The sequence below is a fragment of the Cherax quadricarinatus genome, chromosome 29, assembly GCF_038502225.1.
Source record: "Cherax quadricarinatus isolate ZL_2023a chromosome 29, ASM3850222v1, whole genome shotgun sequence".
NCBI classification, from domain to species: domain Eukaryota; kingdom Metazoa; phylum Arthropoda; class Malacostraca; order Decapoda; family Parastacidae; genus Cherax; species Cherax quadricarinatus.
In genome coordinates this window covers 27,707,085-27,729,803 of record NC_091320.1, presented here as the reverse complement: position 1 = coordinate 27,729,803, position 22,719 = coordinate 27,707,085, and the positions used below count along the sequence as shown (strand labels likewise).

The window sequence follows — 22,719 nt, the reverse complement described above, 5'->3', positions numbered from 1 at the left end:
GAGACATAAAAGATTGGTGAAATGATTGTGAAATTTCATATTTTAAAGACTGGCCTAGTAACTTACTAGTGGACTATAATCCAAAAGAGAACATGTGGACCCTTATTAAGTCTAAGCTTTGGGATATGGACCTCTCCTCTAACCCCAAAATCTCAAGTGCCATAAAGCAGGTGTGGGAGGGTATTGACTCTTCAACCCTCCAAAAACTACCCTTGTAAGTGCCAAGGAGTGCATCAAGTAGAGGGTAATCCTACTAAATACTAATTTAGGTGACACGCCCATAAATATTTCAGTATTTAATGTTCTCGTTATCTGTGATCTGTTTATGTGCGTGCATATTTTTGACATTGTATGTCTCTGATATTAATTTCTGATAGGGTACAATAATGTTTTGTACATGCTCTACAGTACTAGGAAGTTGAATGCTGTAGTACATCTAGTATATAACCATGCAGTATTTAAAAAAAAATTTAAACAAAAATAGAGTACTCTACTCATTTTTTCAAACAGGTGGGCAGAAGCAGCAGGAATGCAAGTTGGTGTGAGATTCAAACCTATAACTTTTTGACTGCAAGCTGCACAGTCATTCTGCAGTACAATTAGTACTGTATATATTACATTCATTTGTATGACCTTGGTAAAAGTTTACAAACATTGGAGTTTTAATGACTGTAATTTTTAACAGGTGGTTCGTCAGTTTGGTGGAGAGGCAGAGCGACATTTGTACCGGGTACTGATTGGTCACCTGGAGTGGTCTGGACCTCAGGGAGGAGAAAGTCATCGACCCTCACCAAACAACAATAATAATAATAATAACAATAATAATAATAATAATAATAATAATAAGGTATTGTATTTTCTTATGGTTGCAGTCTTTTTTAGCTTTACCAGCTACAAATGAATATACATTGGTTGAAAAAAATGAACTCAAGTTTAACTATAATTATGTTACCACCCACACCTACCTCTCTTCTCCTATCTTTACATTGTGCCTTTACATTACTGGTTAACCTAGATATAAATGCAGAATGAGATCACAGTTTCTAAAGATTTCTACATCTTTTGATCCTTGCATGTTCAGGTTTGACTTCAAATCTTTGTTCTTGTGTAAATGCACTTTTCAATTTAATGTTTTAAACTTTGCAGTAAGCTGTCAAGTAATGCACAGGTTATACTCCTGAGAATTGACACTTACTTAAAATTGTGTTGCATAAAATGAAGAGGAAATACAGTTTTGTTCCAGACATCTCTAAATTTGCCTTTTTTTTTTTTTTTTTTTTTTTTTTTTTTTAATATTTTAGTAATACAAATTTTTAGTCATCTTACCTTACATAATACAGTGGACACCCGGATTTTGTAGTCGTCGCATTTCGCAATGTTCGGAAATACGTACAGTGGTCCCTCGTTTTTCGTAATTAATCCTTTCCTGGAAGTGTGACTATTATCGAAATTTATGATTTTCGAATCAATTTTCCCCATAAGAAATTATGTAAATACAATTAATCCGTTCCTGACACCCAGAAGTACTAAAACAAAAATTTTTTTTACATGAAATATAGATGTAGTACATAAATAATACAATGGGACATGATGAATGGAACATTAACAGCATAACACTTACCTTTATTGATGATTATTCTTAGTGTATGGAAGACTGGAGGAGGAGACAGATTGCATTCGTTACTCTTTGGAAGGGGAATCCCCTTCCATCAACACCTCAGGTACCAAGTGCTTTTCTGGGGTTACTTCTCTTCTCTGTTTCTTAATGCCACTAGGACCAGCTTGAGAGTCACTGGAGTCCTGTCTAGCAAAAAAAAACTGTCCAGGGAGCTCTGTTTCTGGCATCTCTTTAACACCTCCCTAAAATGGGCCAAGACTTTGTCACTGTACATGTTGCCAACATGGCTTGTAACAGCCTTGTCAGGGTGATGTTTCTCAATAAATCTTTCCATCTTACCCCACATTTCAAAAATCTCCTTAATTTCTGAAGAAGGCAACTTCTTTTATCTCACTTCCTCCTCCTCTGCAGCAAGATTCTGAGCTGCGATCTGTTCCTGTTCCTACTGAAGCTCTTGCAGCTCCTCAGCGGTGAGCTCTTCGTTGTGGTCTTCCACCAACTCTTCCACGTCCTCCAAACTCACATCCAACCCCATGGAACTCCCCAGTGCCACAATAGATTTAACAACTGACATAGGCTCGTCAGGGTCAGCCCCAAACCCTTCAAAATCCCTCTTGTGGACACAATCTGGCCACAATTTTCTCCAAGCAGAGTTCAAAGTCCTGGTAGTCACTCCCTCCCAAACCTTACCTATAAGGCTTATGCAGTGGAAGATGCTGAAGTGTTCTTTCCAAAAATCTCTTAGGGTCAAGTGAGTGTCTGAGGTCACATTAAAGCACCTTTCAAACATTGCTTTGGCGTAGAGTTTTTTAAAGTTTGCAATGACCTGCTGGTCCATGGGCTGGAGGAGAGGAGTGGTATTCGGGGGCAAGAACTTTACTGTGATGAATCTAAACCCCTCCAAAATTAGGTCATCCAAGTTTGGAGGATAAGCAGGTGCATTGTCTATTACTAGGAGGCACTTGAGATCCAGTTTCTTTTCCAGGAGGTAATTCTTCACACTAGGGCCAAAAACTTCATTGAACCACTCAACGAAAATTTCCCTTGTGACCCATGCCTTACTATTAGATTTCCAAAACACACACAATGAGGCGTATGAGGCGACTAAAATGCCGGGAGCAATGGGCTAGTAACCCCTTCTCCTGTAGACACTTACTAAAAAAGAGAAGAAGAAAAACTTTATAAAACTGGGATGCTTAAATGTGCGTGGATGTAGTGCGGATGACAAGAAACAGATGATTGCTGATGTTATGAATGAAAAGAAGTTGGATGTCCTGGCCCTAAGCGAAACAAAGCTGAAGGGGGTAGGAGAGTTTCAGTGGGGGGAAATAAATGGGATTAAATCTGGAGTATCTGAGAGAGTTAGAGCAAAGGAAGGGGTAGCAGTAATGTTAAATGATCAGTTATGGAAGGAGAAAAGAGAATATGAATGTGTAAATTCAAGAATTATGTGGATTAAAGTAAAGGTTGGATGCGAGAAGTGGGTCATAATAAGCGTGTATGCACCTGGAGAAGAGAGGAATGCAGAGGAGAGAGAGAGATTTTGGGAGATGTTAAGTGAATGTATAGGAGCCTTTGAACCAAGTGAGAGAGTAATTGTGGTAGGGGACCTGAATGCTAAAGTAGGAGAAACTTTTAGAGAGGGTGTGGTAGGTAAGTTTGGGGTGCCAGGTGTAAATGATAATGGGAGCCCTTTGATTGAACTTTGTATAGAAAGGGGTTTAGTTATAGGTAATACATATTTTAAGAAAAAGAGGATAAATAAGTATACAAGATATGATGTAGGGCGAAATGACAGTAGTTTGTTGGATTATGTATTGGTAGATAAAAGACTGTTGAGTAGACTTCAGGATGTACATGTTTATAGAGGGGCCACAGATATATCAGATCACTTTCTAGTTGTAGCTACACTGAGAGTAAAAGGTAGATGGGATACAAGGAGAATAGAAGCATCAGGGAAGAGAGAGGTGAAGGTTTATAAACTAAAAGAGGAGGCAGTTAGGGTAAGATATAAACAGCTATTGGAGGATAGATGGGCTAATGAGAGCATAGGCAATGGGGTCGAAGAGGTATGGGGTAGGTTTAAAAATGTAGTGTTAGAGTGTTCAGCAGAAGTTTGTGGTTACAGGAAAGTGGGTGCGGGAGGGAAGAGGAGCGATTGGTGGAATGATGATGTAAAGAGAGTAGTAAGGGAGAAAAAGTTAGCATATGAGAAGTTTTTACAAAGTAGAAGTGATGCAAGGAGGGAAGAGTATATGGAGAAAAAGAGAGAGGTTAAGAGAGTGGTGAAGCAATGTAAAAAGAGAGCAAATGAGAGAGTGGGTGAGATGTTATCAACAAATTTTGTTGAAAATAAGAAAAAGTTTTGGAGTGAGATTAACAAGTTAAGAAAGCCTAGAGAACAAATGGATTTGTCAGTTAAAAATAGAAGAGGAGAGTTATTAAATGGAGAGTTAGAGGTATTGGAAAGATGGAGGGAATATTTTGAGGAATTGTTAAATGTTGATGAAGACAGGGAAGCTGTGATTTCGTGTATAGGACAAGGAGGAATAACATCTTGTAGGAGTGAGGAAGAGCCAGTTGTGAGTGTGGGGGAAGTTCGTGAGGCAGTAGGTAAAATGAAACGGGGTAAGGCAGCCGGGATTGATGGGATAAAGATAGAAATGTTAAAAGCAGGTGGGGATATAGTTTTGGAGTGGTTGGTGCAATTATTTAATAAATGTATGGAAGAGGGTAAGGTACCTAGGGATTGGCAGAGAGCATGCATAGTTCCTTTGTATAAAGGCAAAGGGGATAAAAGAGAGTGCAAAAATTATAGGGGGATAAGTCTGCTGAGTATACCTGGTAAAGTGTATGGTAGAGTTATTATTGAAAGAATTAAGAGTAAGACGGAGAATAGGATAGCAGATGAACAAGGAGGCTTTAGGAAAGGTAGGGGGTGTGTGGACCAGGTGTTTACAGTGAAACATATAAGTGAACAGTATTTAGATAAGGCTAAAGAGGTCTTTGTGGCATTTATGGATTTGGAAAAGGTGTATGACAGGGTGGATAGGGGGCAATGTGGCAGATGTTGCAAGTGTATGGTGTAGGAGGTAGGTTACTGAAAGCAGTGAAGAGTTTTTACGAGGATAGTGAGGCTCAAGTTAGAGTATGTAGGAAAGAGGGAAATTATTTCCCAGTAAAAGTAGGCCTTAGACAAGGATGTGTGATGTCACCGTGGTTGTTTAATATATTTATAGATGGGGTTGTAAGAGAAGTAAATGTGAGGGTCTTGACAAGAGGCGTGGAATTAAAAGATAAAGAATCACACACAAAGTGGGAGTTGTCACAGCTGCTCTTTGCTGATGACACTGTGCTCTTGGGAGATTCTGAAGAGAAGTTGCAGAGATTGGTGGATGAATTTGGTAGGGTGTGCAAAAGAAGAAAATTAAAGGTGAATACAGGAAAGAGTAAGGTTATGAGGATAACAAAATGATTAGGTGATGAAAGATTGAATATCAGATTGGAGGGAGAGTGTATGGAGGAGGTGAATGTATTCAGATATTTGGGAGTGGACGTGTCAGCGGATGGGTCTATGAAAGATGAGGTGAATCATAGAATTGATGAGGGAAAAAGAGTGAGTGGTGCACTTAGGAGTCTGTGGAGACAAAGAACTTTGTCCTTGGAGGCAAAGAGGGGAATGTATGAGAGTATAGTTTTACCAACGCTCTTATATGGGTGTGAAGCATGGGTGATGAATGTTGCAGCGAGGAGAAGGCTGGAGGCAGTGGAGATGTCATGTCTGAGGGCAATGTGTGGTGTGAATATAATGCAGAGAATTGGTAGTTTGGAAGTTAGGAGGAGGTGCGGGATTACCAAAACTGTTGTCCAGAGGGCTGAGGAAGGGTTGTTGAGGTGGTTCGGACATGTAGAGAGAATGGAGCGAAACAGAATGACTTCAAGAGTGTATCAGTCTGTAGTGGAAGGAAGGCGGGGTAGGGGTCGGCCTAGGAAAGGTTGGAGGGAGGGGGTAAAGGAGGTTTTGTGTGCGAGGGGCTTGGACTTCCAGCAGGTATGCGTGAGCGTGTTTGATAGGAGTGAATGGAGACAAATGGTTTTTAATACTTGACGTGCTGTTGGAGTGTGAGCAAAGTAACATTTATGAAGGGGTTCAGGGAAACCGGCAGGCCGGACTTGAGTCCTGGAGATGGGAAGTACAGTGCCTGCACTCTGAAGGAGGGGTGTTAATGTTGCAGTTTAAAAACTGTAGTGTAAAGCACCCTTCTGGCAAGACAGTGATGGAGTGAATGATGGTGAAAGTTTTTTCTTTTCGGGCCACCCTGCCTTGGTGGGAATCGGCCAGTGTGATAATAAAAAAAATAAATAACATTGTTTTTCCTGAACACTGGGATTTTCAGAATGGTACACTAGTAACGGCTTCACTCTGAAATCCCCACTAGCATTAGCACAGAACATGAGCGTCAGCCTGTCTTTTATAGGCTTGTGTCCTGGCAGTCCCTTTTCTTCCTGAGTAATGTAGGTCCTCTTTGGCATTTTCTTCCAAAAGAGGCCTGTTTCGTCACAATTGAACACTTGTTCAGGTTTCAGTCCTTCAGCCTCTATGTACTCCTTGAATTCACTTAAGAATTTTGTAGCTGCAATTTTGTCTGAACTGGCAGCCTCACCATGCCTTACCACACTGTGTATGCCACTATGGTTCTTAAATCTCTCACACCAACCTTTGCTGGCCTTAAATTCACAAATATCAGTACTTTTTGCAGGCAATTTCTTTACCAGATCGTCGTGCAACTGCCTAGCCTTTTCACAAATAATCGACGTCATAAGACTATCTCCTGCTAATTGTTTCTTGTTTATCCACACCAATAATAACTTCTCAACATCTTCGAGTACTGGTGATCTCATTTTTGTCAGCATATTTACCCCCTTTGCAACAAGAGCTTTCTTGATTTCCTTTTTCTTGGCCACGATGGAAGCTATGGTTGTATGTGGTTTGTTATACATCCTGGCCAGTTCGGCCACACGTATGCCACTTTCATATTGTTCAATGATGTTTTTCTTAAATTCAGTCGTGTATTTCTCACCTTCTTTACCAAAGGCTTGGCACTAGGAGCTTTCTTTGGAGCCATGGTAGCTTATTTAGTAGTTGCAAGCACTAAAATGAATGGAATATTATGAAATATTTCATATGAGGAGGGGTGTTAATGTTGCAGTTTAAAAACTGTAGTGTAAAGCACCCTTCTGGCAAGACAGTGATGGAGTGAATGATGGTGAAAGTTTTTCTTTTTCGGGCCACCCTGCCTTGGTGGGAATCGGCCAGTGTGATAATAAAAAATAATAAAAAAAAAATTTCATATGAGCAAGTGAGGGGACCGTTGCTCACTGGTAAACAGTGGCACACTGACTGGGAAGGGAGGCCGAGGCGGCTCAGAGCGTGAGTACGCGTCCCAGACGAATGACTATTAGCGAGTCAAACTATGATTAGCGAGTCAATGTTTTGACGAAAATAACATTACAATTTTCGAAAATTACGACTATCGAGCCTTACGATTATTGAGGGACCACTGTAGTAATGTTTTTTCGTCAAAATACAGTGGACCCCTGACTTACGTTATTAATCTGTTCCTGAGAGCACGTCATAAGACGAAATTATTGTAAGTCGAATTAATTTTCCCCATAAGAAATACGTAATGGAAATCAAATTAATCCGTTCCAGACACCCCAGAGTATGAAAACAAAAAATTCCCACATGAAATACATATACATTTTCCTACACACAAAAAGGAGGATACATGCACAGTATATAATGTTGTGTAATGAAGAATAAATGACATTTACCTTTATTGCAGATGTGGTGATGAGTGATGGGATGGGAGGAGGGGAGATGATGGAGGTGTTATTTTTTGGAAGGGGAATCCCCTTCCATAAGGACTTTAGGTAGCAAGTCCTTTTCTGGGGTTACTTCCCTTCTTTTAATGCCACTGGGAACAACTTGAGTCAGTGGACCTCTGTCGCACCAAAAATCTGTCCATAGAGCTCTGTACCTCACGTTCCTTTTAAGATTTTTCTAAAGTGGTTCACAACATTGTCATTGTAAAAGTCACCAGCACGGCTTGCAATAGCTGTGTCAGGGTGATTTTCTTCCATAAAGGTTTGCAGTTCAACCCACTTTGCACACACATACTTAATCTTTGAAGAAGGCAACTTCTTCAGTTTCTCTCTCCCCTCCTCTGAAGCAATTTCCTCAGTTGTGGCCTCTTGCTGTTGCACATGCTCTTGCAGCTCATCAGTGGTTAGTTCTTCATCATTGTCCTCCACCAACTCTTCCACTTCCTCCCCACTAACCTCTAACCCCATGGACTTTTCCAATGCCACAATAGATTCCACAACTGGCATAGGCTCCTAAGGGTTAGCCCCAAACCCTTCAAAATCCCTCTCATCTACACATTATGGCCACAGTTTCCTCCAAGAAGAGTTCAAGGTCCTCTTAGTCACTCCCTCCCAAGCCTTACCTATAAGGTTTACACAACTGAGGATACTAAAGTGATCTTTCCAAAACTCTTGAGGGTCAGTCGAGTGTCTGAGGTCACTTCAAAGCACTTTTGAAACGTTGCTTTGGTGTACAGTTTTTTGAAATTTGAAAGGACCTGCTGGTCCATGGGCTGGAGGAGAGGAGTGGTATTAGGAGGCAAGAACTTGACTTTGATAAAACTCAGGTCCCCCGAAATTTCCTCTGCCAAGTCTGAAGGATGACCAGGAGCATTGTCTAATACCAGGAGGCACTTAAGCTCCAATTTATTTTCCAGGAGGTAATTTTTCACAGTGGGGCCAAACACATGGAAAATCCAGTCATAGAAAAAGTCCCTAGTGACCCATGCCTTACTGTTTGCCCTCCACATCACACACAAATTAGCCTTGATGACATTGTTTTTCTTGAACACCCTGGGAGTTTCAGAGTGATACACGAGTAGAGACTTCACTCTGCAATCACCACTAGCATTACTACACAGCATTAAGGTTAGCCTGTCTTTCATAGGCTTGTGTCCTGGCAGTGCTTTTTCCTCCTGTGTAATGTAGGTCCTGTTTGGCATTTTCTTCCAAATCAGGCCTGTTTCGTTACAATTAAACACTTGTTGGAGTTTCAATTCCTGCACATATTTTTCAGCTGCTTTTTGGTCTGAACTGGCAGGCTCACCATGCCTTATCACACTATGTATGCCACTATGATTTTTAACCCTTTCTGGGTCCGTGCCGTAGATCTATGGCTTTACGTTGAGGGTCCAAACCGTAGATCTACGCCATGAGCTCAGCTCACACTGATAAGCTGTGAGCGGTAAATTTGGGCCTAGATATGAGAGAATACATCTGTGTGGTATGTGTGCACCACATAAAAAATCCTGCAGCACACAGTGCATAATGAGAGAAAAAAATCTGAGACCGTAATTTTCGATTAAAACAGCAACTTTGCAGTGTTTTTTTGTATGTCTTTTATAGTTGTATTTGCAGTTTCTTGGTCTCATTTGATAGAATGGAAGGTACACGTATATTACAGAAATAGAGATGATTTTGGTTGGTTTTAGTATTGAAAATGGTGGTGTGAAACTGAGCTCAAAGTAGCAGAAATGTTAAATTTTTGCCGATGTTCAAGAGTAAACAAATAACCTCTAATACACGCCAGCTGGTGGGTCTAATATATGTTCACAAATGTGCTGATATTATTTATACAATTATTACAATATTGCATGACTAAATCTTCAATTTTTTGGTTTGAATAAAAATTCATTATGTGAATTAAAAATCAAAATGGAATTCATTTGTAAAGCCTGAAAACATAACTGATGAACAGAGGAAACGTTAGTTTAGTGCCAGGAATGCCTGCATTGTTTATTCTGGACCCTATTTTGAAATTGGAATATTTTGAACTTTGCATTAAATTGGCCAAATTACCAATTTCCAGTCACTTGATTTTGTAGTTGAAACAGCTGAGTTGGCGATATCTTGTGCTCAGTCGATAGAATAGAAGTAATACTAGTGAAATAGCTAAGAATTTGATTGGAATAAGGTAATTGGCCTAAAATGGGAGTCAAAGTCGGCAAAATCGCCTATGCATAAATATCACTGACACATCAAAATTCGTGAGAGCATAATTTCGTCAATTTTCCATCAAATTTCGTACTTTTATAAGAAAAAATTAAAATTATTTTTTGAAAATTCTTGGACACTGGTGCACACTTTGAAATTTTGCCTCTGGACCCTGAAAGGGTTAAATCTCTTAAACCAACCTTTAGTGGCCTTAAATTCACTCACATCACCACTAGTTGCAGGCATTTTTTTAATTAAATCATCATGCAACTGCCTTGCCTTTTCACATATGATCACTTGAGAGATGCTATGTCCTGATATCTGTTTTTCGTTTATCCACACCAATAACAGTCTCTCAACATCTTCGAGTTCTTGCGATCTGTGTTTCGTAAAGATACTTGCACCTTTCACAACAACAGCTTCCTTGACTGCCTTTTAGTTGGCCAGGATAGTAGCGATGGTTGACTGGGTTTTGTTGTACAACCTGGCCAGCTCAGACGCACGCACTCCACTTTCAGACTTATAAATTATCTCTCTCTTCATTTCAATAGTAATTTTCACCCTTTTTACCACAGGGTTGGCACTAGAAGCTTTCTTTGGGCCAATGGTGGCTTATTTAGCAGTTACAACACTAAAAACACTGGAATAATACAAAATGTTCCGAATGTATGCGTGGGAGCGATTGCACTGGCTTGTAAACATTGGCGCACTATCTGAAAGCAGGCCAGCTAAGGTGCATTCAGGCCAGCCAGATGGTGGATGCGTATGGGATGAATGATGTAAGTCGAGTTTTTCAATGTAGGTCAGGGTCAAATTTTTACGCTGACAAGCATCGTAGGTCGGTTTTATCATAGGTTGAGGTCATCGTAAGTTGGGGGTCCACTGTATTGGCTCGGTGATTGTCATTCAGCTCGGAAATAGTCATTTGTCCCGGACGTGTCTGCGTTGCTCGAGTGGCCCAGCACACCATTTACAGCCAGTGTGCCATTGTTTATCAGCCAGTGAGGACAATCTCATGCTTTCATACGATACATTTTGTTTTATTCCATTCTTTTTAGTGCTCGTAACTGCTAAATAACGCACCATGGGCCCAAAGGAAGCTTCTAGTGCCAGCCCTTTGGTAAAGAAGGTGAGAAACACTATAGAATTCAAAATATGAAAGTGGAGTATGTGTAGCAGAGCTGGCCAGGTTGTATAACAAACCCCATAAAACCATCGCTTTTATCGTGGCCAAGAAAAAGGAAATCGAGGAAGCTGTTCCTGCGAAAGGTGCAAATATGCTCACTAAAGAGAGATCGCAAATACTGGAAGATATGGAGACTTTGTTATTGGTAGGGATCAACGAGAACCAATTATCAGGAGATAGTGTCATGCAGTCAGTAATTTGTGAAAAGGCAAGGCAGTTGCATGCAGATCTCGTAAAGAAAATGCCTGGAACTAGTGCTGATCTAAGTGAATTTAAGGCCAGCAAAGGCTGGTTTTCGAGATTTCAGAAGCGTAGTGGCATACACAGTTGTAAGGCATGGCGAAGCTGAAAGTTCTGAAAAATATTTGGCTGAAAAATATGTTAAGGAATTCAAGAGGTACATAGAGGCTGAACAATTCAAACCCCAACAAGTGTTCATTTGTCATGAAACAGGCCTCTTTTGGAAGAAAATGCCAAAAAGGACCTACATCACGCAGGAGGAAAAGGCACTCCCAGGACACGAGCCTATGAAAGACAGGCTAATACTTATGTTCTGTAGTAATACTAGTGGGGATTTCAAAGTGAAGATTTACTGGTGTATCTCACTGAAAATCCCAGTGTGTTAAAGAAAAACAGTGCTGCCAAGAGTAAATTGTGTGATGTGGAAGGCAAACAGTAAGGCATGGGTCACGAGGGACATTTTCCTTGATTGGTTCAATGAAGTGTTTGGCCCCAGTGTGAAGAAATACCTCCTGGAAAATAAATTGGAACTCGAGTGCCTCCTGGTAATGGACAATGCACCTGCTCATCCTCCAGACTTGGAAGAGCAAATGGTGAAGGAGTTTCATTTCATCACAGTGAAGTTCTTGCCCCCTAATACCATTCCTCTCATCCAGCCCGGACCAGCAGGTCATTTCAAACTTCAAAAAACTGTACCTTTGATATACCTTTGAAGAATTTCGAGAGTATATCTACTCTCTGAGCCCGGCCATGGGCCAGGCTCGTCTGGTGCTCGCCTGGTCAACCAGGCTGTTGCTGCTGGAGGCCCGCTGCCCCACATATCCATCACAGCCTGGTTGATCTGGCACCTGGTGAAAATACTTGTCTAGTTTCCTCTTGAAGGCTTCAACACTTGTTCCAGCAGTGTTTCAAAGGTGATTTGATGTGACCTCAGACAACTTGACCCTAAAAGAGTTTTGGAAAGATCACTTCAATATCCTCCACTGCATAAACCTAATAGGTAAAGCTTGGGAGGGAGTGACTTCCAGGACTTAGAACTCTCCTTGGAGAAAATTGTGTCCAGAATGTGTCCAAGAGAGGGATTTTGAAGGGTTTGGGACTGACCCTGATGAGCCTATGGCAGTTGTGGAAAGTATTGTGGCATTAGGGACTTCCATGGGGTTGGATGTGAGTAGCGAGGATGTGGAAGAGTTGGTGGAGGACCACAATGAAGAACTAACCACTGAAGAGCTGCAAGGCCTTCATCTGCAACAGCAACAGACCACAGCTCAGGAAATTGCCTCAAAGGAGGAAGATGAGAGATGGAGGAAGGTGCCTTCTTCAAAGATGAAGGACATTTGTGCAAAGTGGAGTGAGGTGCAAACATCACTCTGACAAAGCTGTTGCAGGCCATGTTGGCAACATGTACAGTGACAATGTTGTGTCCCATTTTTGGGAAGTTTTGAAGAAACGCTGATACAGACCTCTCTGGAACAAGTCTTTGTGCGATGGGTCCAGTGACTTTCAATCTGGCCCTAGTGGCATTAAAAAACAAAGAAGGGGAGTAGCTCCAGAAAGGGACTTGGTACCTGAAGTCATTATGGAGGGGGATTCCCCTTCCAAATACAGTGATACCTTGGGATACGAACGGCTCAAAACTCGAACAGTTATGTAAGTGTATTTATGTAAGTGCTTTTGTAAGTATATTTTTGGGGGTCTGAAATGGATTAATCTAACTTATATATTATTCCTTATGGGAATAAATTTGTTCGGTATTGGCACTCGAAAAACCTGGAACGAATTAAGTTTGTATCCCGAGGTACCACTGTAATAGTACACCTCCATCCTCTCCCTCCTCCCATCTCATCACTCATCGACAAGTCTTCAATAAAGGTAAGTGTCATTTTATTGTTTTATTCTGTATGTCTCATTGTTTTCTGTGTAGGTAAATGTATATTTCATGTAAAAAAAATTATTTATTTTTTATACTTTTGGGTGTCTGGAACGGATTAATCTTTTTTTTTTTATTAACACATCGGCTGATTCCCACCAAGGTAGGGTGACCTGAAAAAGAAAAACTTTCATCATCATTCACTCCATCACTGTCTTGCCAGAGGGGTGCTTTACACTACAGTTATAGAACTGCAACATTAACACCCCTCCTTCAGAGTGTAGACACTGTATTTCCCATTTCCAGGACTCAAGTCCGGCCTGCCGGTTTCCCTGAATCCCTTCATAAATATTACTTTGCTCACACACTAACAGCCCGTCAGGTATTAAAAGCCATTTGTCTCCATTCACTCCTATCAAATACGCTCATGCACGCTTGCTGGAAGTCCAAGCCCCTCGCACACAAAACCTTTACCCCCTCCCTCCAACTCTTCCTAGGCTGACCCCTACCCTGCCTTCCCTCCAGTACAGATTTATACACTCTCGAAGTCATTCTGTTTTGCTCCATTCTCTCTGCATGTCCGAACCACCTCAACAACCCCTCCTCAGCCCTCTGGATAATAGTTTTGGTAATCCCACATCTTCTCCTAATTTCCAAACTACGAATTCTCTGCATTTTATTCACACCACACGTTTCTCTCAGACATGACATCTCACTGCCTCCAGCCTTCTCCTCGTTGCAACATTCATCACCCATGCTTCACACCCATACAAGAGTGTTGGTACAACTATACTCTCATACATTCCCCCTTTTTTGCTTCCACGGACAAAGTTCTTTGTCTCCACAGACTCCTTAGTGCACCACTCACCCTTTTCCCCCTCATCAATTGTGATTCACATCATCCTTCATAGACCCATCTGCTGACACGCCCACTCCTAAATATCTGAATACATTCACCTCCTCCATACTCTCTCCCTCCAATCTGATATCCAGTCTTTCGTCACCTAATCTTTTTGTTATCCTCATAACCTTACTCTTTTCTTTATTCACTTTTAATTTTCTTCTTTTACATATCCTACCAAATTCATCCACCAACCTCTGCAACTTCTCTTCAGAATCTCCCAAAAGCACCGTGTCATGAGCAAAGAGCAACTGTGACAACTCCCACTTTGTGTTTGATTCTTTAACTCCACACCTCTTGCCAAGACGCTAGCATTCACTTCTCTTACAACCCCATCTATAAATATATTGAACAACCATGGTTACATCACACATCCTTGTCCAAGGCCTACTTTTACTGGGAAATAATCTCCCTCTCTCCTACATACTCTAACCTGAGCCTTACTATCCTCGTAAAAACTCTACTGCTTTCAGTAACCTACCTCCTATACCATACACCTGCAACATTGCCACATTGCCCCCCTATCCACCCTGTCATATGCCTTTTCTAAATGAATTCGGAAATCGTCAGATTCGGGTTTAGTCACTCTCTCAGGAATGGATTAATTACGATAACTCGGGGTCCACTGTAATTGTCATTACTTGTTGACAATGACATGCAAAAAACGTTGATGTGGCCTCATTGGCCTGCTAGCTTATTTTTTTTATTTATACTGTACTTTGTATATGCACTGTCACTGGCATTCCATACACTACCTGCTGGGAGGGGTAGTAATATAATACAGGTATTTTTTTTTTATAACACATTGGCCATTCCCTAGCAAGGCAGGGTGACCCAGAAAAGAGGAAGCACTTTCATTATCACTCACTCCACTATTGTGCCAGAGGCATGCCAATACTAAGGTTCAAAAACTGCATCAAATCTCCACTCTTTCAGAGTGCAGGCCCTGTACTCTCTCACATCCTGGACTCAAGTCCAGCTAACTGGTTTTCCTGAATCCTTTCATAAATGTTACTCTCCTCACACTCCAACAGCACATCTAGTCATAAAAAACATTCGTCTCCACTCCTATCTAATACGCTCACGCATGGTTGCTGGAAGTCTAAGCCCCCTCGCACACAAAACTTTCTTTACCTACCCTCCATCCTTTCCTAGGCTGAACCCTTACCCCCACCTTCCTTCCTTCCACTACAGATTTATACAACTACCAAGTCATTCTGCTTCGTTCCTGCCTCTCTGAAGTTCAAACCATCTATCTCATCAACCCTTCCTCAGCCCTCTGGATAATACTTTAATAACCCCACGCCTACTCCTAATCTCCATGTTATGAATTTTGTGCATAATATTCACACCACATTTTCCCTCAGACATGATATCGCTGCCTCCAGCCTTCTCCTTGTTGTAACATTCACCCCCTGTTCTTCACCCATATATTAGAGCGTTGGTACCACTGTACTTCCATACATTCCCTTCTTTGCTTTCATGGACAATGTTCTTTGTCTCCATAGACTCCTAAGTGCACCACTCATCTTTTTTCCCTTGTCAGTTCAGTGGCTCACCTTGTCTTTCATAGACCCATCTGCTGAAAAGTCTACTCCCATGTATCTGAAGACATTCACTTCCTTCATACTCCCTGCCTCCAATCTGATATCCAGTCTTTCATTACCTAAATTTTTTGTTATCCTAGTCACTCTGCTCTTTACTTCGTTCACTTTTAACTTCCTTCTTTTACATACCCTCCCAAACTTGTCCACCAACCTTTCGAACTTCTCTTCAGAATCTCCGAAAAGCAGTATCATCAGCAAAAAGCAACTGTGACAACTTCCACTTTGTGTTAGATTCTTTAGCTTTTAATCCCACACCTCTTCCTAACACCCAAGCATTCACTTATCTTACAATCCCATCTATTAATATATTGAGCAACCATGGTGTCTCATATTAATTTGTTTTTGTAAGTTTTGTTTTGCTTTAAAAGAGGATAAGGAGTAACATTTACATATATTTTCAGGACAAGGAAGTTACAACTGGTGTTGGTGTAGCCACTCTTACGTGGTCATCCACTAGCGGTGGAGCTAGTGCTCTTTTACAACACTTCACTGCTACACTTCCTCCGACATCTCTTTTTGCAAATCTTGCATTTGCCACTGCATATCCATACAATCCAAGCAAGGTAATTTTAAAAATTCATTTCAGGTTTATTAATCCTTTAAATGTCAGACCATTGATCTACATTTTACTGCTAGTGCTCTGAGTATTTTGATTTTTCTTTTAAACAGAGGGCAATTTTTTGTGTGTAATAAGACATAAAATTGTTTTTAGGTCAGTACTTAAAGAGATATAAGGCCACGAAGTTGGCACTGGATGCTCACGTGATGGCAACATGGAGTCCTGCCACTTGCAGAAATGTTGCAGATATATTTTTTTTTTTTTTTTTTCCATTTTTTTTATTTTCTTAGTTTTCATGGTATGATAATTATGATTTATAGTAGTTCTTTTGATTTCATTGCCAATTGCTGTTCTGACAAATATTAGGTACAGAAATAGTAATCATTTTGACACACACATGTACACACTGACGGGTGACTATACACCTGCCTCAGTCACATATTATTGTCTACAAATACATTGAAACCTCTACTTACGAGTGCACCTGCTTGCGAGTTTTTCCAGATATGAGCAGTTGCTTGGTTGATTTTTTGCTTCCAGACACGAGCGAAATTTCAAGATGCGATCAGGCTTCAAGGGAGGTTCCTTGACGCTGGTGAGGGGCTCTTGCTCTTGATCTCGGGAATTGGATCTCATTTGTTTGTTAGACTATCTTATTGAAACTTGGGCAATGTACGATGGAAAGATGCTTCTTAACGTTCACCAAAATTGAAAGAAATCGGACCACAAATAACGGAGTTCACTTCTCAGCCATTAGCCGCCCCTTAGCGGTATACTGTATTTTTGTGTGGTTTTTATGGTTGTATTCTCGTTTTTTTGGTCTCATTTGATAGAATGGAAGAAATAGATATACAGAAATAGATATGATTTTGATTGATTTCATGACAAAAAGTACCTTGAAATTGAGCTCAAAGTAGCAGAAATGTTTGATTCTTTGGCGATGTCTGATTCGCCATTCCAATATGCAGTCATGAATTTTTTTTTTTTTTTTTTTTTTTCAACAAGTCGGTCGTCTCCCACCGAGGCAGGGTGACCCAAAAAAGAAAATCCCCAAAAAGAAAATACTTTCATCATCATTCAACACTTTTACCACACTCACACATTATCACTGTTTTTGCAGAGGTGCTCAGAATACAACAGTCTAGAAGCATACACATATAAAGATACACAACATATCCCTCCAAACTGCCAATATAATATGAATATAATAATATAATATGAATAGGTTGACATTATTTATACAATTATTACAATAATGCAGTAGTCTGCATAACAGTATATCTTCTATTTTTTGTGTGAATAAAAATTCCAAATGGTGGTGGGAATCGGCTGTTTTCAGATGCTTGGGAGTTGACGTGTCAGCAGATGGGTTTATGAAGGATGAGGTTAATCATAGAATTGATGAGGGAAAAAAGGTGAGTGGTGCGTTGAGGTATATGTGGAGTCAAAAAACGTTATCTATGGAGGCAAAGAAGGGAATGTATGAAAGTATAGTAGTACCAACACTCTTATATGGGTGTGAAGCTTGGGTGGTAAATGCAGCAGCGAGGAGACGGTTGGAGGCAGTGGAGATGTCCTGTTTAAGGGCAATGTGTGGTGTAAATATTTTGCAGAAAATTCGGAGTGTGGAAATTAGGAAAAGGTGTGGAGTTAATAAAAGTATTAGTCAGAGGGCAGAAGAGGGGTTGTTGAGGTGTTTTGGTCATTTAGAGAGAATGGATCAAAGTAGAATGACATGGAAAGCATATAAATCTATAGGGGAAGGAAGGTGGGGTAGGGGTCGTCCTCAAAAGGGTTGGAGAGAGGGGGTAAAGGAGGTTTTGTGGGCAAGGGGCTTGGACTTCCAGCAAGCATGCGTGAGCGTGTTAGATAGGAGTGAATGGAGACGAATGGTACTTGGGACCTGACGATCTGTTGGAGTGTGAGCAGGGTAATATTTAGTGAAGGGATTCAGGGAAACCGGTTATTTTCATATAGTCGGACTTGAGTCCTGGAAATGGGAAGTACAATGCCTGCACTTTAACCCTTTGACTGTTTCAGGCCCCTCTCTGAAACTGTCATTCTATGTCGCCAAATATTCAAAAAAAAAAAAAATTATTTTTTCTTATGAAAATGTTAAGATTATTTTTCTGAGTGTTTTAGTCCAAAAAAAAAATTTTTGCCATTGGTACTTACCGAGATATAGAGCCGTGAAGTTTGCAGAAAATGAGCCGCGTATGGCAACAGCGGCGACTGCCGCTCACCCGGTAAACTTTAGTTTACTTGTATTTGAAGGTTTGTTGTTTTTTTCACTATTTTATTTTTTCACATAACTTATGTGGCCTATGAGATCAAAGTAAGGTGCAATGTATATATATACACTCGTTGTATACAACACAATAAGCACACAAACATAATTATCAATATATTGTTTACAAAACTTGTTTACACAAACAAACAAACAAACAAACAAACAAACAATTCTTCTTCTTCTTCTTCTTCTTCTTCTTCTTCTTCTTCTTCTTCTTCTTCTTCTTCTTCTCCTTCTTCTTCTCCTTCTTCTTCTTCTCCTTCTTCTTCTTCTCCTTCTTCTTCTTCTCCTTCTTCTCCTTCTTCTTCTTCTCCTTCTTCTTCTTCTCCTTCTTCTTCTTCTCCTTCTTCTTCTTCTCCTTCTTCTTCTTCTCCTTCTTCTTCTTCTCCTTCTTCTTCTTCTCCTTCTTCTTCTTCTCCTTCTTCTTCTTCTCCTTCTTCTTCTTCTCCTTCTTCTTCTTCTCCTTCTTCTTCTCCTTCTTCTTCTTCTCCTTCTTCTTCTTCTCCTTCTTCTTCTTCTCCTTCTTCTTCTTCTCCTTCTTCTTCTTCTCCTTCTTCTTCTTCTCCTTCTTCTTCTCCTTCTTCTTCTCCTTCTTCTCCTTCTCCTTCTTCTCCTTCTTCTCCTTCTCCTTCTTCTTCTTCTTCTTCTTCTTCTTCTTCTTCTTCTCCTTCTTCTTCTCCTTCTTCTTCTCCTTCTTCTTCTCCTTCTTCTTCTCCTTCTTCTTCTCCTTCTTCTTCTCCTTCTTCTTCTCCTTCTTCTTCTCCTTCTTCTTCTCCTTCTTCTTCTCCTTCTTCTTCTTCTCCTTCTTCTCCTCCTCCTTCTCCTCCTCCTTCTCCTCCTCCTTCTCCTCCTTCTTCTCCTCCTTCTTCTCCTTCTTCTCCTCCTTCTTCTCCTCCTTCTTCTCCTCCTCCTTCTCCTCCTTCTCCTCCTTCTCCTCCTCCTCCTCCTTCTCCTCCTTCTCCTCCTCCTTCTCCTCCTTCTCCTCCTCCTCCTTGTGTGCGAGTGTGTGGCTTATAATTGTTTTGAGTCAGAAGTCGGCAGCTGTCAAAGTGACATATTATCTCATTAGTCACTACCCCTACCCCTGTCAAAACAATGGGGTCGGATGCTGCTTCCCCTCCTCCATTCTATCTAATTATCTTTCCCCCTCATTCTATATCTTTCAATCTGTGTCTCTTTCTGTCTGCCTATCTCTGTCTCACAGGTACACATAAATACAAGTATACATAGTGTAAATTACCTAGGATAACCCAAGAAATCCAGACAAAGTGCTATACTCTGCTTGAAGATGTGAGTAAACGTGATGACACAGTCTTGTGGCTCTCTCTGAGACAGAGAGCTAGATGGACAGACAGGGAGCTTGACAGACAGACAAATAGACAGACAGAAATGTTTGTGTACCAGCAAAAACAAAGGGAGGCGATGGTCATGTAATATTACCCTCCTTTACGCTCATCAAAGTCAGCTCTTATCAGATGTTATCTCCCCTTATCTTGTCACTGTCATGGGGTGGACTTTTTTTTTTCTTGCTTCAAGGGAACAATATTATTACATCTTCTTCTTCCTCCTCCTCCTCCTCCTCTTCTCCTCCTCCTCCTCCTCCTCTTCCTTCCCTCCTCCTCCTCCTCCTCTTCCTCCCCTCCTCCCCCTCCTCCTCCTCCATTGCTTTTGGTCTCAAACTCCTCCAAATCATGAAATTGATCTTCACTGACACTTCCATCTGTGTTAGAGCATCACTTGGGAAGAGAAGAGTCCCAGATTTGCTGGGGAATCACATATTTCTTACCACTAGACATGCTGAAAAATGACAACTGAAATGGCATTCCCACAATGCACCACTGGCTCCCCGATTTTTTTTATATGGTGCACACTGACCATGGAGACCCATTCTCTCACATGTGGGCCTAGCAGCTTTCTCCTGCTTGATTTGAAGCTGCTAGAATTTATGCGTATAAATACGTCAGAAACATTGGCTCGTAAGACGTATTTATACGTCGGAAACAGTCAAAGGGTTAAAGGAGGAGTTTGGGATATTGGCAGTTTGGAGGGATATGTTGTGTATCTTTATATGTGTGTGCTTCTAAACTGTTGTATTCTGAGCACCTCTGCAAAAACAGTGATAATGTGCAAGTGTGGTGAAAGTGTTGAATGATGATGAAAGTATTTTCTTTTTGGGGATTTTCTTTCTTTTTTGGGTCACCCTGCCTTGGTGGGAGACGGCCGACTTGTTGAAAAAAAAAAAAAATACACAACCTACAAAATACTTCCAACTTGTCCCAATGTAATATCCCTAGATGTATTTTGAGTAAACTTACTGTCTGCTATAAATAAAAACAGATGTACAACTTAAACTATGATCAATTTCTCTAGTATTAAGTAGTTTGTAAGCCATTAAATATAGTCTGCCTGTAATGCCATGGCATGATAGTAGCTCTCTTTGCACTGTAACTCATTATTGTCATTACATAATCTCAATGTAAACTTGAAAGGAAATAAAAATTTGTATTTGTATTTGATGACAGCAGCTGGTTTAACAGTGGGATCATTGGTGTCCCTGTTCACTTTGTACCATTTTATTTCTGTAGATGGTTGACAGCAACATAACATTCTGTTCATCATGCTATATCAGTGCTGTTGTGTCACTGGCATGAAACACTTGCACTGTACCATCAGCACTGCCTCCAGTAAACCTTGGCATATGTTTTCTGTTTCTTCTCACTGTTCCACACATATTGGTATTGTTCACACAGAGGAGCATAGGGCTTGTATGCCATTTGTCTGTGAACAATGTATGACCATTGCAAAGGTATGGTTCCATCATTTCATGAACACACAACATCTGCCCAACATCTGCCTGGTATCGTCGAGTGTGTTTGCCCCAGTGTAAACAAAGACATCGAACACCATACCAGTCTCACAATCACACGAACAAAATATTTTATAACAAAGTAATTACGTTTGATTGGTATATGTTGTTTGAATAGCAGCTGTCCCTTGAAAAGAACCGAGGACTTGACGACAGTGTTCCTGAAGGGATAAAAGTAAGCACTGAATTTTTGTTTCAGATACATAAACACTTCCTGGATTTTATGTAGTAGGTCATTTTTGTTGGGCCTGTTCCTGTCTGAGAAGTGCAGCATTCGTAGCAACAGCGTGAATCTTTTGCAGGGGAGGTGGTCACGGAAGACTGGGGTACTGAAGTAGTAGTCTGTGGCCCAGTACTGTGCTATATTGTGCTTGTGCTTAAAAGGCATAAGCCTGACAATGTCTTTCCACCTGTGCAGCTGTGATGATTCTGCAACTTCTGTGTTGGCCATTACATAGCGGTAATAATTGTTTGTCTGGGTGACGATCAAGTTCATGATGGGCTCGTCAGAGTATGGCTGGAAATACTCAAACTCTGTGGACTCATTGGTGATAAGACATTCCGAGAGGATGCCACTTCCACTGGCATCAAAATTGAAAAGATGTGGCACAAGTGTTGTATATTCTTAATAATTCCATTTGCAGTCTGATGGTGCATGATGGATGTGTGGAATGGGGTGTGGTGGAAGCAGCACATCGTGGAGTGGGTGCTGGGTGGTCATTTGAATGCCCGCCCAGCATGCTATGTGGCCCAAGCACCATGCCACCCCCTCTCCTCCATCCCGGCATATTCCCCTAATCAGTTTTTTTTTTTTTTTTTTTTTTTGTTAACACATCGGCTGATTCCCACCAAGGCAGGGTGGCCCAAAAAAGAAAAGCTTTCATCATCATTCACTTCATCACTGTCTTGCCAGAGGGGTGCTTTACACTACAGTTATAAAACTGCAACATTAACACCCCTCTTTCAGAGTGTAGACACTGTAGTTCCCATCTCCAGGACTCAAGTCCGGCCTGCCGGTTTCCCTGAACCCCTTCATAAATGTTACTTTGCTCACACTCCAGCACGTCAAGTATTAAAAGCCATTTGTCTCCATTCACTCCTATCAAATATGCTCATGCATACTTGCTGGAAGTCCAAGCCCCTCGCACACATAACCTCCTTTACCCCCGCCCTCCAACCCTTCCTAGGCCGACCCCTACCCTGCCTTCCCTCCACTACAGATTTATACACTCTTAAAGTCATTCTGTTTTGTTCCATTCTCTCTGCATGTCCGAACCACCTCAACAGCCCCTCCTCAGCTCTCTGGATAATAGTTTTGGTAAACCCACACCTTCTCCTAATTTCCAAACTACGAATTCTCTGTATTATATTCACACCACACATTGCCCTCAGACATGACATCTCCACTGCCTCCAGCCTTCTCGTTGCAACATTCATCACCCATGATTCACACCCACACATGAGTGTTGGTACAACTATACTCTTATACATTTCCCTCTTTGC

At 41.0% G+C, this 22,719-nt stretch overlaps 1 protein-coding gene across 1 annotated transcript in view; it reads left to right on the top strand.

The window, feature by feature from the left end:
• The first annotated feature begins 92 nt into the window (after positions 1–92).
• Not1 (CCR4-NOT transcription complex subunit 1) overlaps positions 93–22,719 on the top strand; it is a 462,156-nt gene continuing 439,529 nt past the window's right edge. The window contains exons 1-4 of the mRNA XM_070089800.1: positions 93–214; positions 511–535; positions 686–847; positions 15,903–16,064. Of these exons, the coding sequence (XP_069945901.1) occupies positions 93–214; positions 511–535; positions 686–847; positions 15,903–16,064 (471 nt within the window). The remainder of the gene's footprint in view (positions 215–510; positions 536–685; positions 848–15,902; positions 16,065–22,719) is intronic.